At 39.1% G+C, this 19029-nt stretch overlaps 1 protein-coding gene across 1 annotated transcript in view; it reads left to right on the forward strand.

Moving 5' to 3' along the window:
- The window catches only part of GPR158 (G protein-coupled receptor 158), a 187149-nt gene that overhangs the window by 76173 nt on the left and 91947 nt on the right, over positions 1-19029 (forward strand). Inside the window, exons 3-4 of the mRNA XM_066199205.1 lie at positions 3226-3328; positions 10575-10792. Coding sequence (XP_066055302.1) covers positions 3226-3328; positions 10575-10792 — 321 coding nt within the window. The remainder of the gene's footprint in view (positions 1-3225; positions 3329-10574; positions 10793-19029) is intronic.

Genomic DNA, 19029 nt, shown 5'->3' on the forward strand with positions numbered 1-19029 from the left:
CATGATGATAAAGCTGATCTTAATTGTAACCAAGCCATCTATAAGAACTGGAAGTTAAAGCGATGCAAATTCCATTTAGGAGTGTGGTGTCCTGAAGGGCGTATCGGTAGCACTCAGTAGCCAACTGCATCTTTCATTCACTGTTTGTCTCAACACTGACTGCTGGCACATAGGAAGTGTGATACAAGCCTAAATGGAGCTTCTGATCCAACCTAAGCTAGCTGCTTTTATGAATTGATTAAAGTATGATCTTTCTAAAAGCTGATGACTACTGATGAGGCAAAAATACTCAGGAATAAGGTGGGTTTGTTCCCAGAGCTGTGTTTTCACTTTTATAATGAAACTTGAAACCGGGTCAGTTTTATGCTTCCCATTTTTTTTTTTTTTTTTTTTTTTTTTTTTTTTTGCTTATGTGGAAGCAGATATTTTTCACACGTCTGCTTTTATTCAATGCTAAGTTCTATATGGATCAAATCTTAACTTAGCAGCAGATGAATATTTTACTGGCTGTGAGTACAGAGCCTGTTGTGCGTCACTCAGTTCCTGTGCTCCTGAGGGTCTGAAGCCCGTGGCCCATTCTGTGGCTGAGCTAGTGCAGCTTTGCAAGGCTTGGGCTCACTCTGCCACTGGGGCCACTGGAACCAAGTGCCACTTGTCAGGGCAAGGACAAAAGCTGCTTGCTTGTGCCTGCTATGTCATGTAGATTTCACCTACAGACAGCCAGAAAGAGCCTTTATCTGTGAATTAATATAGCAAACAAATCTGGACTTTGTTTGCTAAACTCCTTTTCTACAGCAGAAAACAGTTTATTTATTACCTTTTTTCATCATAGTATTTTTCACCATTAGCCAATAAAATACTATCTGTTAAATCTTTTGTAAAAAGAGTAATTTTTTTTTTCTTTCCAGAGACAGGTTTTTTCCCATTTTTGGGCTCATAGTATTTAGTGGTTTTTCCTGTCTAGGTGCTGAAATTCTTTAAAAATTCAGGCTGTAAATAGTTCTGTTTCCATGCAATGTTGAGCACAATGGAATTTCAGAGTTTGAAATTGCATCTAGAGGAATCTAGGCTTCTTTCTCTCCTTCTCCCCATCCCACCTGTCAACATGATATTCTAATCCCTATTACATCTTTGCCTGGGATCATGTGGACTGCAAGAAACAATTTGATGATGGTTTTTAAGCTGTTTTACAGCTTTTCCAAATTCTGGAAAAAAGGATAATGTCCTAGATCAAGGAAAGATAACAGCATTTGAGGTATTTTGTCCATTTTCAAGTTCTAGACTGGTCAGTGACAATAAAATAAAAATCACAGGTTTTTGTTTGGTGTGAGTATTGGGTGTTTGTGAAAGATTCCTCTGTGAAGTGTTTGTTTTAATGCAGAACAGATTCATGAGCCTGCAGCATAATTGATATGAGCAATTCTGTGATTCTGTAAATTTGTTCAGTGGTGAAGGATTATGAATACAGTACTTGGGGTGCTGCAGAATTCACGTAATACAGTAGGAGTAGGAGGATCTAGTCTTTTCTTCAAAAAGAAAATGCAGTCTCTACAGCAGCATGTACCTTCATCCTGCAAAGCAAGAAGCCAGAATGCAAAAGAGAATTTTTCTCTGAAAAAGTCTTTTTACTACTTTAACTACCTTTCTGTGTTTGGTCAAAGAGGTTTGGCTGTCATTGGACTTGCACACACTCTCCTCCCACTTCAATTTGTCCTGTTCTCCACCCTGTCAACAGTCACATTTCTGCAGGGTGAAAATAAAGAGTAAAAAAAAAAAAAAATTGTTTTGGGCCGTCTCTTTCCCTTTTTTTTTTTTTTTTTTTTCTTCTTTCATGCTTATACAAAGGCTGAATGAATTTTCAGTGTTCTTGCATACCAGTTTCTTACTTACTGGTTGTTTTCCAATAGCACCTGGAGGCCTGCACTGGCATCAGATTGGCAAAGGGTGCAAGAAGAGATGATGCCGTCTGGGGAAATGAGGCAAAGAAAAGCAACATGACTTCCTAACATCAGGCAGAATTATGCCACAAAGCTGAAATTTGAGATAAGAAGAAACTCTTAGCTTTTATTCCCCAAGTTTTTCTAGAGCGTCTATAGTGCAGACTGTCTCTTGGTGTACATTTGATATTTTTATACCCAGATATTTTTTACTGAACCCTGTCCTCTGCATCTTCCTTCCATTCACAGGCAGTTAGACGTTGAAGCATATTCTAAAGTCACAGTCAATAACAAGTGAAAAATAAGGAGGTGAGAGGACTGAGGCTGCTTGAGTTAAATCATTCAACTGGTCACTGAGGAACTGCTAATGTCTAGTTCATATTCATGGTACACCTACGTTATAGGTATACCTGTGCTCATGGTAAAGGCGTCTAGTCTGGTAGTCTATTTTCATCTGATGAAGTGAAATAAACTGTACTGGGAATCATCATTTTACAAGGGTTTCTACCTTTGTGTTGCTAGACTGTTTCTTCCCTCTGTACTAGGCAAAGTCCATTTGATATATAGAAATGGTCTGACAGTAGATGTTCTGTCATGGTAATAAATTTGCTTTGGCTGACCTGGTGTCAAAACTAAGCAAGAGTGAAGCTGAGTTTAAACAAAACTTGATTCACATATTACAACCTTGTAAAATTACAAGGTATTTTAGAGGTATGGGGCTCCTGTTGGCATAGGTTTTTTCTCTTTCAGCCTGGTCAGATTTATGTCTGCAGCCATTTTCTTTAACAAGTAGTTGTCTTTTTCTTAACTGGGCTAGCTCCACTTTGCTGTTGTGGGGACACTGGCATGTGCTGCCAGCAGAAGGTTGGGGCTTGGCTGCAGGCGTTCGTGTTTTTCCTCACGCAGTGTGAACTCCAGCTGTCTGAAACTCACCTACTGTGCAGGGAAAAAGTGCTGGAAACCCTTCAGGGAAAAAACCAGAGCCGTCTAATGTCCTGCCTAGATCAAATATGCAGGAGTCAAATTTGTCACTTGGTCAGTTTATCAGTGGGACAGGCTTGATTATAGCTGTCTTTGCTGTTTGCTGGAGATGAACAAGGCAAAAAACCTGGAGTGATATATGACTATGGGGAAAGCTGCTGAGAAAATACTGTCAGTCTGGAAAGAGTGCTATTTGTTCTTAGAAGTCTGCGCAGAGTATCTTGTAATGTTTTTATGCTTGAATGTACATCTGAGTATACAGTGGTGTGATCAGCTGCATGACTTTTCTTCTTTTCCTTTCTCACAGTGCATGCCAATTAAAGGCCTTGGATTTGTGCTTGGAGCCTACAAATGCATTTGCAAGGCTGGATTCTATCATCCCAACATCTTCTCAGTGAACAGCTTTCAGAGTAAGTGCCTTTGCTTGAGTTTAAAAAAAAAGGGAAAGCAGAGCTAGCATTAATAATGCAGGGCTGCTTTTTATCCTCGTCAGGGTTATACAGTAAAATCCCAGTGGTTTGCAACTCTCGGATTATATAATCACTTAAGGAGTTCTAGCCCTTTGGTTTGTCATTCACAATACTCTTGAGGATCCTGTAAAACATACCCACTTGAAGAATATTTGATTTGTAAATAAATTAAAAAACACGAAAAGAAGCCTTGCTAAGGGAAAATAGAGATTTCTGGCATCTGTGCTCATGCACAAGTATTCTGGAAATTAATCTACTCATTTTCTGTTTAGCCAGAGGAAATGAGAATGCCCTCGCCTCTGGCTTTGTGTGGGCTTTAATTGTTTTCATTTTACTCCATTTGCAAAAGAGAATTCAAAGGAGCATCCAAACTCTAATATGTGCTGATGAGGTAATAGAGATGCTTCAAGCCTGGGAGTCTGTTTGGCTGGATTTATGGATAACATACATCCTACACATGCCCAGAACACACATTTTATGGTTCTTAGACTAAACTGTCCACAACAGGAAAAACAAAACTTGACTGGTGCTCATCAGGGAAAACAGTATGTCCAAAGCTGGTGTCTATTACTCTCATCAGGTGACCAAATCTCTGTATGGGTTTGTGCTGAAATTGTTGCAGTTCTACTGGTATAGCTCAGGCTGCAGTCACAGGTGCAAAGCTGCTCCTTGGAGGTGTAACAAGACATCCTTCTCTGCCTCCTGCTTTCAGGTTCTTCTCATGCCCACCTTCTTTGCACCATCCTTTAGCCAGAGGTTCATGACATCAGCTCTCGCTGTGAGATCAGTTTGTGTGAGATATCAGGGGAATGGCAGTGTGTGACTTCCACTGAGCCTGATCCAGGATTGCATGTATTGTCTCCTGGCTTGTGTGAAAACAGCTGTTCCTGTTCCCCAAGAGAAATACCTCTACTACTAATCATCACTTAAAATACACACACACACAGGCATATATAGGGGATATAATGTCTCCTGTACATATTTGTAGAATAAATAGCACAGTTTTTTCAGCAGTTTATCTGCTGAGTGTTTCCCTTGTCTTTTCATTTCATATTATAAAATGTTGCGGAAGGCAGCCTTGTGATAGTGCTATTTCTCTGGGCTATGTGAATCTGTTGCTAGAGTAAGGAGGATGTTTGGTTCTTCCTGAAGTGCAGTGAGTTCTGGTTGAGTTAGGATTTAATTCCTTGAGAGAGCATAAAGGAAAACCTTGTACCAAATGCCATAGAACACACACCAAAAAAATGCAGCTAGAGTTCATAACAACATTGATCATTAGCGTTGAAATTAACTTTATTTCATATCAGTTGGGCAAAATATGTATGCTTGGTATCTATTAGTCACCTTGGTTTCAACTGCAGACAGCATCACGAGCATGGCTCTCCTGGAGGGTGATTTGTCTTTGGATGGGAAAAGCAATACCTCCATCATTTCTACATTTGCTATAGAATGAAGAGCCTTAAAATGGCTATTTAGCTCCTAATAAAGTGAAATTTGTCTCAAGGAAGTTTGTAAATGCTGATATTGTAGGATGAAGGGGGCTAGTTTGATTTGAGCATTTGCTGCTGTGAGGTAACCTGAGTTTTGAAACAGTAATGAAGAACTTTTTAAATTCATCCAGATGCAGCTCCATCTGCCAAGTTGTATAGATTATTTCAAAAAGTGAACAGTGAGACTGGAAATTACTAAAGTAATGAGAAAAGCTCGTGGTTCAAAGGAAACTTGGCTCTGTCACACAGCTGCATTCTGTAAAAAATAGAGGAAAAAATGACATGGCTAAAATGGCTGTAGTATGTATTTGGTGGTTCAAAATGATGTTAACATAGGAATTCAAGACATGAATTCTGCAAGTGGTTTTGACAGAAGCTGTCTGACCTGGAGATCTCTTTGTGGAGCTAGGTTGGTGAAATCCGATGATAAAAGAGATGAAACTGAATAGGAATGCTAATCATTTAGAAAGTATTCCTAGTGGAAGAAGATAAAGAGGCAGCAAAGATTTTCAGGTCTCAAGATATCAGAAAGGAGATAGATAGAAAAAAATGACCAGCTTTTCACTTAACTCAGTTGAAAAATTGGATTGTGTTGTGTCTTGAAATGGGAGCATTTCTCAGTGATGCTGGGATTCTACACCACAGCAAAATATGGATAACTACAGTTGCGCATTGTGTCTGAAGTGTCCAACTTTTGAGTGGGGGAAAGGTTCTGCTTTTGGCCCAAATTAATGTTTTGGTTTGAGTCTGAAAGATAACTGTATAATACAGCTCTGCAGAGATGTTGAACGCTACACAGTTTACTGGTAGGCTCTGTGGGAACCTGCAACGTGACATAAACAGTGTCCTGTGTAGGAAAGATTCTGCAAATCTGTTCCTTTTCTGTCTTAAAGCAGCATGGTGGTGCTGCTTCCAGGGAGTCTGCACATGTTGCAGGTTCCCCAAAGCGTGTGTGGGACAGGGGCACAACTGGAATTCAGGCTGTTCTCTTACTGAATAAGAAGCCAGGTAGGAGGGCATTTCTGTCCCAAGTCTGTGTTTGTTCTTCAGAACTGACGGTGCCAAAATATGTAAAACCTTCCTATTTTCTCTGTATGTGTTAATGAGGACCTTGGGTACTAGAAGGGGAGAAAGTTATTACCATACTTCCAGGGTGTCTTTTGAAGTTGGAAATCGATTTTAGAAAAAAGCACATTTCCTGTACACAGGTTGTATTAACCTGTAAGTGCTTGAATACATGGTTATGCACTTTCTCCTAATGGCTCATTTTTAGGTAGCACTATTTATGTAGGTAGAATAGACTAACTGATGATTACTTATATTTTAACATTCCTGTAACACCCTTCTCCAAGGCACTTCTGTTCTCTGCCTCATGGGGTAATCAAGTTTGCATTGAAAAATCTTTAGCAGAACAACGGTGATCTGTTCAGCTTTGAAGTTTGTTCTTTAGCAGCGCATCATCCATATACTGGAGAAATTCTCAGCTTTCCTGTTTGGATGTGAAACCTGCCCTGCTTGCACCAGAAGTGGCTCTTTTGTCTGAATATGTACCTTTGCTGTCTCTAACACTACCATGATCACATAAAAATTTCCAAGAGGGGTTTCCAGTTCAACAGGAATTCTCATTTTTTACAACTGCCCTTCAGCTTTGGCTCTTCAGCAGAATCCTCTTGTGCAGATCTTTGCACATATGAAGGTGCTCACTGACTTCAGTGATCTCTTTCTGAGGGGAGGCTTATGACCGTGGCTGATGACCAGGTTTTGGTGCCAAGAGGTCCAGTTACGTTCTCACCAAGTTACTGCAACATTGCTGATGCAACTGTAGTGTTCCTAATTTACTCTATTATAGAACAGGAGCAGAATTAGTCTTTTGTTCTGCCCAGTGCTCAGCATGCACTGTGCTCTCTGTGTTCATGTGCTGAGTTCTGACTGGAGTGTGGGATGATTTGGTTTGGGACAAAGCAGTCCCTGCCCTGCTCTGGGCTGGCTTTCAGCAGTTTGTGGTGCAGACTTCCTTCGCAATCTTACTTTGCAGAAAGATCTCAGCTGGCAATGTCGCAGCTGCTGAGGCATCCCTTGCGTGGCAAAGTGTCCTTAGGAGAACCAAAGCTGATGAGGAGTTACCCTCAAGAGAACATTTCAAAAGCAGATGGGCCAATCAGACAGAAAAATAAGACTGGGATAGAAGAGAGAAGAGCTAGGAGAAAAATATGGTAGAGTGGAAATAGCTGAAACATTTAAGCTTTTTGGTTTATTTTATTATACTTCATGTAATTGGTCTCCCTATTCCTACTTTTAACCTACTTTGCTTTGATCTTTTCTCCTTCCTTTTTATCCTTTTTATTTTTTGGTTACTACATTTTATTTCTGTTCTTCTTTTCTTTTTTTACACCTTCCTCATTTTCAGTTTTAACTCCTGCAGCACAGTGTTGCTTCCATCACATTTGTGACAGTGCTGAAAGTGCTGCTGCCTTACACACAGCAGAAATGACTTCTTGTCCATCTGCCTTACCACTGTCTAGAATATTTTGTCTTATTTTGAGGAGGAAAAACTGTTTTTTTTCACTGCAGGAGGCATGTAATCCCAAAGAACTGCTGAGATAGAACAAGGCACAATGAAATGTCTAGCAGTTCTGTTAGAGGCATTCCAGGCTTGGCTTGGACTGTCTGTCTTGAATTGATGTTGCATTGACTTTGGTGAGGGGACAGGACCAGACAAAAAGGACAGAAATGTTCAACTGTGCATTGGGCAGCTGCACCCTGAGACATATAGTCAGGGCAAGGGTGTGGGTGGACAAGATCCCTGTCAGTGGTATATTTAATGAAGAATTCTTCCCCAAGAAATTATTTTAGAGGGTCTGATAAAAGTTTTTTCTTTTTGTCAAGGAGAAAAAAAAAATACGGGTATTGTTAATTGTTCCTCATTACATTGTGGAAAATTTCATGTAGATCGATTTTTTTTTTTATCTTTCTTTTATTAGCTATAAGTAAGAATCACACAGAATCGTGGAATCCAGTAGTTGGAAAATACCTCTAAGATCACTAAGTCCAACCTGTGAGCAACCCCCACCTTGTTAACCAGACCAGAGCACTGCGTGCCACATCCAGTTGTTCTTCAGACACTTCCACCTCCATTTGGTAGTCAAAAGATATTCACAGAAAAGTCCATCCTGGCTGGCAGTGCAGACAGTGCAAAAGATGTGCATCGGTGATCTTCGTTTGTGTACAACTGACAGTATCACAGAAGCAATAGATTGGAAAAGACCTTTGAGATCATTGAGTCCACCCTATGACCAAACACTGCCATAGATTAGAGCATGGCACTGAGTGCTGTGTCCTGTCTTTCCTTAAACTCCTCCAGGGACAGTGGTTCCACCACCTCCCTGTGCATCCCATCCCTATCTCTAAACATGACATCAGACATTCTAGAAAAAAGCTCACTGTTGTGTTATGAAGTCATATCCGTGGGATATTTACTTCAACGTGCAACTGTTTATTTAATTGTTATCCCTGTAGTATGTGATGAGCATCCACATGAAGATACTGCCACATATGATTCAGATAAGAAACTGCTTGATAAAATGGAATATAGTGTATTTGCAATGACTTTCAAGGTTGAACGTTTCAGAAATAAAGTAAGTGCATCAAGTTTAGGATGGTGTTAAATTTTCAACCCATATTCATATAATATTTGTGACAAGTAGTTTCATAACTGTGAGTCCTGAATTTTTTTTCTTCTGTGTAAGTATTTATACTGCAAATAATGTATTTAGTTGACGCAATAAAATATATATTAACAAATGGCTTATGGGGCTCAGAAATGTGAAGTTTTAAAGAGATGAACTAATTGAAGGGCAGCTATAGAAATGATAAAGGAACAGATATGTGGTGGAAAAGCATGTTGACATGAGCTTAAATGTTGACAAAATGAAGTGGAAAACTTGGACAGTAGGGAATGCACGCTTGGTTTGGATATGGAGATGGGAGGTGAGAGACTGTGACTTCTGTCTCTGACAGGGGACAGTGTGAGTCTGTTGCTCTAGCTGTAATTAAGAAGGCAGGGATCTGATATTAGATTTGAAGAAGGTGGTTTCTGTTAAAGCTCTTGGAATGATAATGGACTGAGGTCCATGGGTGTGTACTCTGAAGAGAAGTTCCTAGAATATCCTCAACATTAGTGCTCCTTAGAGGTTCTCCATCTGCTTGGTATGCCAAAGCATGGTTATTTTCCAAGATTTCCATTCCTGCCTCACACAGTCTGGGTCAAAAAAGCACAAGATCTCTTCTTGCTGAGTCCTTGTATCTAAAAATCTGACTTCCAACATGAGTCAGCACTACTCTTCTATATTCAGGTTTCCAACATCTTAGTGTAGAATAAAGCTCCAAGGAGAAATCACAATCTGCATGGGAAATACCATCCTGTTCTCTACTCCTTCTGGGTTGTGAGAGTGAAGCATTCTACAGTGAGGACAAGGAGCATGGCCTCTGTCCCTTTCCCAGGCTTTGCCTGGCAGCAGATGTGTGCTCATGCACATTTGGACGTAGATTTGAGAAAGCAAGAAGTAATTACCCTTGTAGATAACCTTCTGCTTCAGTTTTCCAAGCTAAAAGTCTGAAGAGAGTTGCATAAGCCTACGTGTATGTGCAGCATAGGGGTAATAGGCTGTGTCTTCAAGGACTCAGCAATGCACAGTTTACTGGTTTCACTAACAGAGTAGGAGAATTTTGATCAAAGAAACTGAAGCACTTCTCTAGCATTGTAAAAAGTGCCGGGACTTATCACACGTTATAATACACCGTTGGTTTGGCTTCAGCCACATTCTGGTTTTTTTTTGTGAGCTCCTAAGGCTGTCTTGCCTATAAAAAACATTTTCAAAAAATTAATTTTTTCCATTTATTTAACAATATTCTTGGGTTTTTTTGCCCCCTTTCTCTTTCACCTTTTAACTCTATTCATGGCCTGCAGGGTAAGCAGCCTTACAGGGGTTTATGGGCAAGTGTCATAGATCAGAAAAATTAGGAACCCTGTGTGCACTCTTGATGGGTTCAGATTGATGGATAAGATGTCAGTTAAAGAGTCATTGATTTTCCTAGACAAAATATTAACTTTCCAGTAGGTTTTCTTTCTGGTGTGCTTGTGTGAACAATGGAAAACTATACTTAGCTAAACCAGTGCACTTAGACTTCGAGGACAGAGCAGTGCAATCATGCAACAACCTGTTGAAAAAATGTTAATTAAGAAGGGTTTCATCTAATTTGAAGCTCATTGATTCACTAGATAGCATTTTTATAAAATTGAGGAACAATCTGAAATAGGATCAGTGCTTGTACTATGAACATTAGGTAGTTAATGGGTCTGCCCTTAATCTGTCTGTGTAAAATCCTGTCCTTATTCCCAAATATTTAATGTAACTTTTTCCCCATTCAAAATTCTCCTTCATAGAATTTTCCGTGCAGATTTAGCCCACTTTAAATATAACAGGAAAGCATTTGATGTTTAATAAGCTCCCTTTGCCTCATTGGTCTGCGTTTTCTGAATGTTACAAAGGATGGTTCAAAGAAAAGCAGCACTGGCCGAGCTATTTTGTACCTTATTGAGAGAGAAGGGGAGGGAAAGGAAACCCAGCAGAGGCTGGTGATAACTCCCCATCCTGTACAACTGAAGGTGTCTCCCCTCACTCTTCTGATACTTTCAGGAAAGGATGCAGAAAATCGCTTTTCTGGTGGTGAGTTGTCAGAAGAAGTCTACACCTGCCTACCCTGCCGAGAAGGATGTTCTTTCTGCACAGATGATACTCCCTGCTATGCACAGGAGGACAAGTATTTGCGGCTGGCTATCATCTCCTTCCAAACGCTCTGTATGCTGCTGGATTTCATAAGCATGCTGGTGGTCTACCACTTCCGCAAGGCAAAGGTAATAAACCCACATGTTTTACTTTGATGTTCCTCCTCACTGGGTGGTACATGCTCATTTATCTTGGGTGTATAGCTTCCCATTCTGAGAGCCAGTTTCTCAGGCTAAGGAGCGCAGCTCAAGGGGAGGATGGGATTCCCAAACAGGAATGTTTTCCTAAATTGTTTATGTGGTTAAAGCAGAGCAATTTGTGTCTTCCAGTGGAATATGCTTCCATTTATAGATGTTCAGCAAAAATCAGGGAAACTGTTAAGTAATTTTGGAAAACCAGGCCAATTAATTATGCACATATCTAAGGGGACATGGGGTTTTCAGAAAGTCGGGATCTTGAAATTCTTTGCATTACCACTACTGGAAATGATGTTTGGTTTCAATGTATTTGAGAGATTAGCTGGAAAATGATTATGGCAAAGAGAAATCTTTCTGAATAATCTGGTTCCTAGAGAGTTTAAATGTGATTCTATGGTTAAAGATTATTATTTTTTTCACTAAAGCATGAGTATACTAAGGAGTGCCTGTAAATTGCTGGTGCAGCATTTATGTACTAAGCTAATGAACTTCCTGCTTACCTCAGGAAACTTACCTCACTGAACTTACCTCACTGAAAATCAGGTAACATCTCTTGGAATCTCACTGTTGCCTCAGTAAATGCAGAATATTCTCTGAAACTTCAAATTTGCTAAAAAGAAATTAACTGAAACTGGCATATATTCACTACCTACATTTGGGAAACGTAGGTGTGCACACAGTATGCTACATTATTGAAATTAATAGCTTCATCTACTTTCTATAACTAGATAAGTATTTCCATTTTGGTTTTTGGAACACTTGATCCCACAGTTTCCTGATCCTGCAGGTCTGTGTTACAAATGCGTGGCTCATTTTGAAAGACTTTAATATCCTGCCAGGAAATCACAGAATGAGCAATAACATTCTTTTTTTTTCCCCTCTTATGTTTCTGACAGTGTCTTTGTATTTATGATATTATATTAAATGATTCAAATTACAGACTTAATTGTATTCATAAAGTTTTTCGTTATGAAAAGTTTGTTGTCGGCATCTGTTTAGTTGCTTGACATTAACTTAGCAGAAGAACTTCATTCTGATTTTTGTGAGGTTTTAATCTGGGAATGTTACTTTTAATGTCGTAGACAACATCACGGCAAGCATTTCTTGTGACTGAAAACTATTCCTAGACTTACGAAGTGATATGCAACTATTGCAAGCTGGGCTTGACTTCTTTTTTACACATTGAAATATTGATTGTTTTATAGAAAATATTTATGTTTTCTCACAAATACATTGAGTTTTCACTCTTGCACCTGTACAGTTGTATATGTTGTGATACAGAAATCTGCTACAGTAAAAAGGTGTTCTTAGACATAACACAGCAATCTTGTGTTTCTCAAAACCTGTTAGTCATGAAAAGCATATGTTTACATTTGTGATTTGTCGTTCCTCCAAAGTAGTCTATAAGTGAAGAAACACATGGAATCTGAATCTTTAATACCAAAGCAGTACTAAAGAGGCATATACACATCTTCCATTGCTTCTGAAGTGCTTTTCAGTCATTAGGAAAAAGATTGTGCTTATTTTTTTCCAGATTCCCTCTTACGATTAGAAATCATGGCATATGAATGAGTGAGAATCAGACATAAAACAGAGCATTCTTTTTCCCTGAAAACAATGATACCTTTAAGACATTGCAGTCCATTCAGTTGACCAGAGATGGATTCGGTTACAGTTTTGGTACCTTACTGAAAAGTTGACTTTTCTCTAAATGTGTATCCCACAAGGAAAAAGGAAGGAAACATGTGACAAAAGAAATAATATAGTGATTAACAAACCTTTCCATTATGATTGATGTTTTCAAGGAATAGAAACTGATAAATTTTTTTATTGCTTTTCATGTCATTCAGTTGGGTTTTTCTTGGATATTCCTGTAGTGTTCTTTATCTTGTTGGTACAGCATGAAAACGATCTTGTGTGTTTACCATGAAATGTGAAATTGTATGAAGGGCAAACAGACTGAGAACAGTGAGTATTTGCATAAGAAAACTGCTGGTTATATTGGGAAATGACAGAAATTGGGAGTGAAGGAAGAAAACTAGTAGCTTACTATGTGCTCTCTGCCAAGGAGGTAAAATCATGAAAATGAAAGAACACATATTGAATTATATTCAAAATATCTGCCTTTTTGAGAATTTCCAACTGTTAGTGAAGCAAAACACAATTAGGTTAGTATATATGTCTGTGATTAAAGTTGCTGTGTTAAACTGCTCATTTCCATTGTGCTGTGTGGGAGTCAGAAGAGCATTTCTTTGGATTCTCTCCCACATGTAGCACTACAGTATTCAAATAGTTGCAAAAATAGTTTTAATGCAATATTTTAACAGAACAGTATACTGCTACTAAATCAAATTCAAAGTGTTCAAGGGAGCAAAAATGGGAGTTGAAAATAAAAGATGTTAAATTAAGGCCCTTTCAGTGCTGAAAGGAATGAAGAGTAGATATGTGGCATTTTGATCTATCTGTTGATCAGTAAAACCAGAAGGTAAATGGGGCCAGGTTACCTCTTCAGTAAAAGTGACTGCAGACAACTTCTCAATGCTTGTACTTCATAGGGGCTCCTGGAAATTACTACCTTCAAAAATCTAAGCTCCTGAAAAGTTAAGGTCTGCCAACAGAAAGCACTTGGGAAGAAACACCCCAGGCACCTTGGCCGTGATATTCTGAGTATAATAATTCACAAACAGAATGATAAAGGTCCATAAGCATCCTTTAGCTTATGATGGAAGTGATAAGACATTTTTTGTCTTAAAACAATCAATGCATCTGTAAGAGCAGATGCAGATCGTAAGTATTTTAGGGAAGTGAAGAAATACCTGAGCTATTCAGATCGCACTGGTTGCACTTCTTATGACCAAGCAGTACTTAAAATGGAAAATTGCCATTGGCCTAGTTTTGTTAACAGTATGGAATATATGTGAGATCCAAGGCAGTTGCTAAAAGACCAACCACGAGTAAAAGATGGAGTGCTACACTGCCAAAGAGCATGACCATGAGAACAGAGACCTTTTGGACAATTACTGCCAAAGTGTTACTGACAAAATGTGATGATATAACTTTCATTTTGACATGATCCTTGTTATTGACCTAGGCTGTAATAATAAGACTCTAAAGAGAACTTGTAAATAGCAGCTTGTGAGTTCCCACTCAGATCTTGACAAAATGAATGGTAGTAAATAGGCAAAGCCTATAGCAAGCCAGATGACTGGCTTTTAAGAGCTGGGCTTCTCTTTAGAGAGACTTTTACAAGTTTCTGAAGTTTTAAGTCTCTTCTTCTAGAACTTATTAAGATTTCTCTGAAGAATCCTCTTCAGACTTCTGTCTAGAAAACTGCTGAACTATTTACTGTGTAGTAGGTTTACAATAATAGCAGTAAAGGAGCAATAGGAGATAGGATATGTGACATCTGTATTTATAAAGACTTCCTATAATAGTGACAAGAACTAAAGATCATTAGGTCCAACTTATACACTTGCAGGTTCTTGACTACTTGTGTAGACTTGCGTATTTGATAGGTGACAACAAAATTCAGCTGTTCATCCAAAACACAGTTGATCCAAACTACTGGTACCTCTGACCAATCTGCAAAGTAGTGACTTTGAACAGTAGCTGGAATTGGCCAAAAGAACAAAATGGAATGGCAAAAAGATACTGTGACAAAACTCCAGTCAATGCTGTGGAATTCATTTGAGGCTTTGTCAAACACAGGTGAAAGTGACTCAGCATCCCTGAGATCAGCTCAGCAGTAATGTTATTAAACTCCAAGAGTCATAACTGGAGAAAGTCACAGACAGAAAAGGTGGCCCACTGCCAAGAGATGGAAGAACTCCAAAACGATAAGAACAAAAAAATTTGGAATAAGGCACAGAAGGAGTAGCAGAAGCTAAACCACTAGTGAAAAGCTTTGTAGGGAAAGACAGAAAAAGATGAAAAATGTAACAGATAAAGAGGAGATGCTACTGCTAAAATGGGAAAAGACAAAGCACTTCAGCAGGAGAGTAATGGGGGAAATGTGCCGAACAAAGTGAAAAGAGAAAAAATTATTCATAGCTAATACAGAAGGGAAATCAGATGTGTGGACACTTCAAAGAAATCTTTGCTGTGGACAGCCCTTGTGCCAATCAGTAGTGAAAGCTGGAAGCCATGAACCTGGTATTGACACAAGGTGCAAGAGGCTCAAAAACTCAAGGGAGATGAAAACCTGTGAAATCCCATCAGAAAAGCTGACAGCACCTGACAGCACCAGTTTAATGTCACTGAGGGAATTGTGTGATGAAACCTGGGTAAAAGAAATCTTTCCTCATTAGTGAAAATGTTGAAATTCTATTTTGACTGCTCTGACAGAGTGATTTTCTGACCTGGGAAGGTGGTGAGGTTTTTGCAATGTAAGAGGAATAAAGGGACACTGGATGTGAAACAAGGAACAGGCTCAGTGCTGTTGATGGTCATGTTATGTGTCTTAGCAATGACAGAGGAGTCTGTAGAAGAACAGACTCCTCTTATTTCCTTGGTTTTCAAAGTTTGGGTATGAGAGGATCTTGCAGAACTTTCAGCGTTACCAAGTCAGATTTTCATGGCTGTGTACAGAGGTGCAAAACATTCTCTAAGCTGAGCAACTGAGGAACAAAACAGTTCAAGGTGATACTAGCAAACATCTTTATGTGCTGTGGCATTATTATTGATTAAATAATGCAAGCATCACTACAAAAAACACGTCCAAAAAATATGAGGCTAAGCTAACAGAAGTAGCTGGTTAGACAAGGCCAGAAATAATGGATATTAAAACAAATACTCCCAAAAATGAGAAGCTGAACAGTGATTTTGTAAGAAAAAGCATCTACAAAATAGGAGAATTCATCTGTGTAGGCAGTGCTGTACGGACCAAGGGAGAGCTCAAACAGGGAGTGACCACCTGCAGCATTGATTATGCATTGACATGCAGTGTATGGGTAGCAAAGCTACTGGAAAGAAATTGAACATTTAAATAACTATGAATAGAAATCAGATTTTTTTTTTAATTTCAGACTTAAAGTATGGCTAGAAATCTACCAGAGCCTTAAAGAGAAAACCAGTTGCATTGTAATAATGTCTTTGTAAAAGTCCTGGACTGTGGAAGGACATTACCTGCAAAGAACCTAAAAGGCTCTTCAGTTACCAGGCTGTGTTTTAAAATGAATCAGAAAGAAAAGCTGAAAATAACTGATCTTTGCACGGCAGCCCACCACCTCAAACAGGCAGCTCTCAGGTAGAATACAACTGCTGTGAGGATTGTATGTGCCCTTAAGAAATGCCAAGAATCTCTACTGGCAAAGAGAGCAGAGAAGTTAATCTTAGCTATTGAGTGGAAGAGACTAATTGCTGCTTTGTGATGAAGGAGAGATGAGAATGTGCTGGCAGCCTTGACTCATGCTAGACTTTTTCTAAAGGGTCTTGTTTGCTGGGAATTCTCATTCAGATCAATGCTAAAGGCTTCAGAGTAATTGCACTAAAGCCAAACTACTTTGCCCTCATCTCACTAACCTTGTGGTGCCACCAGGTTCTGAAAATAGGGGAACAGAGAGCAAGCAGGGGATCTGGTCATTCCATCTTCTTGATGCACCTGTGGCCAGTATCTCTGGATTTAAATCCAGCATGTCAAGGTAAAATTGGGAGTAGCGAGCACACTTGGCAAAGGTTGTTTTCAGCTCTGAAAAATAATGGAAAAATGCTTGGAGTTCAACAAAGTAATTTGTAATGGTTTTTTCATATGGCATTAACAGTGATGAAGGACTGTAATAGAGCCCATTGGAATGAAGGACTTTGCCCTGTTCAAGACCAGTTCCAATTCCAATTATTGGAAATTTTAAACTACATTATGTTTTATAGTACTGGTCTTCCCCACCCCCCCCCCACCCCCTTTATGAACATTCAGGAGCTGTTGGAAATACGGAAATACAAATGCTTTTAATGGGAGGAGGAAAATATACATCTTGAACACTGATCAAGGTAAATACAGTTAACAGGACCATATGGCTAATCATCAACAAGAATAAATAATTTTCCCTCTCTTGAGGGAAATGTGGCAAATAATAGCTACAGACTGTTTTTGTATGGTTTTTACTCTGTCAAATACAGATTTTCAGTTTGGAGTTCAGAGTGGCAAAATACACGCTGCCACCAGTATCCCATTTTTTATTTAGTGTAAATATATTTAAGTGATCTGCTAAATATGATTTCAAAACTGTGAGGATAGTCCCTAAGCAGTGCAATTTTAAACACTGCACAGAACTGCACATAGATGGAAAGGCAACATGCAAATTTATGCTGTAGTTCCCCTTTCTAATATTGAAAAATCGAGAATGTCTTTTCACCCTTACTGTAGCTGTGATAGGATAGAGTAATTTAGAATGAGGTAATCACAGCCTATTGATGTGTGATACATCTTTAAATATTAAAGCATGCTGGCTTTGCAAACATACCTCTTTTTCTGATGTAAATCAGCCAATCCTTTTTCCCGTTTTTTGACTCCACAGTGGCATCTTGATGTGCTTATGCCTGGATGGCTTTCATCTTTGGTGCACATTCTGCTTTTTTTCTCCCTAGACAACAATTTCTGACATTTCAGCTGAAGTGGAAACTTGATAGAGGGAAGAGATCTTGCACAGATGGAGCAGCTGCCTTTACATGCTGTTCTGGTGGGCATACCTGATAGTTCACTCAGCATATACGCATTCTCTGCAGTGCATTAGACACCCTTTCTTTATCCTATCCTAGGGTGAGAACCTAGTTTCTTGTGATTTCTCAGGAAGTTTATTGTAGTCTTCAGGTGTGCAAGTTGAAAGACATTGCCGATACTGTTTCCGAAACTGTTGTTTTTAATGGAATTCTCATTTCCTTTATTTGCGTGTCCCTTCCCATTTTTCTGTGTAGAGAAGATGTGCCTTTAGGGATGCTGTACTTTCTTAGCTCCCACATAAATAATTTAAGAGTGCCATATTGGAAGGATAAGAAGTGGAGGGGCTGTTAGCCTGCAGCAACAGTTGAGTCTCAGGGAGATGTACTGACTGCCGGCATTCCCAGAGACTGCAGACATTGGTAGGCATGGCTGCAGTGTTTGCAGGGTATTTATTGTGTGTATCCCCTTCCTAAGGCCGAAGGTTTCACATGAGTATGTATTTGCATTCTAATACACAGTTTAGAGCCGTCAAGTACTTGTGAATAGAAAACTAAACTACAGACACTCTATGCCTAATGAATGCTGATGTGTGAAGAAAATAAAGATCTAGATATGAAATAAGTTCATTGATTTCAGTTCAGCCTCATAAAAAAGAGCTAATGAGAAGAGCAGGGTGGTAGAAAGCAAAAAAAGAAATTAGTGTTCTAGATACAGTCTACTCGTAATGGCTAAGACAGGTCATAAAAATAACTTTTCATCAATACTCAGGAGTAGCTCTAAGGATTCAAAAGCTACAGTCTTCTCTGTGTAACTTTATATTAAGCCAGAGCTTGTCTCTACAAAGTTCAATTGCACAACACCTTAGGGGTCCCATCTGGAAAACATTCATGGTTTTTTAAGAAGTGCACTGCCTTCAAAGTGATGTGAATCAGCTGTGAATTGAGACACATTTGCTCCACTTTGACATTGAAACTGATTCCTGACCTTTGCTTTCTTAATCTTAATGCTTTGCTGCATAAGACCTTGCAGACTGTGAATCATTGTTACCTTCTGTTCCACCAGTACTCCACAAAACTCTGCAACACAGAGCCCCAAAGTTCAAATGAATGGAGCTGGTAGTGCACTTTCAGGGTACGGTGCTGGCCAAGGATATAGCTGTCAGCAAAAAAAAAGCTGTAGTAGCCTTGAAGGCCTATGTTCATTGAATTCTATTGCATTATGATTTCACTTTAAAAAAAATTATGAAAAATTAAGTAATTGAATTCTTGAATTTCAGCAAATATTTTCCAACAATGACAACATCACAAAAAAGTTTTTCCAAGGTTGTTTCAGAGTCATCTATTAAACTGAGAAAACTGCTGAGATTCTGCTTGTCTGTTACTCTCTGATTCCTGCTGAGTCTTGTATTTATAGCCCTTATAGGGTATCTGAGTAGACTGAATAGTCTGTCACGTGGTAATAAGCTTTCCCCATTGATTCTTTGATGCAGTAACTTCAGGGCAGTTGCATTTAT

The sequence above is a fragment of the Chamaea fasciata genome, unplaced genomic scaffold (genome assembly GCF_029207755.1).
Source record: "Chamaea fasciata isolate MVZ Bird 193981 ecotype frontalis unplaced genomic scaffold, bChaFas1.0.hap1 SCAF_1, whole genome shotgun sequence".
Classification (NCBI taxonomy): domain Eukaryota; kingdom Metazoa; phylum Chordata; class Aves; order Passeriformes; family Sylviidae; genus Chamaea; species Chamaea fasciata.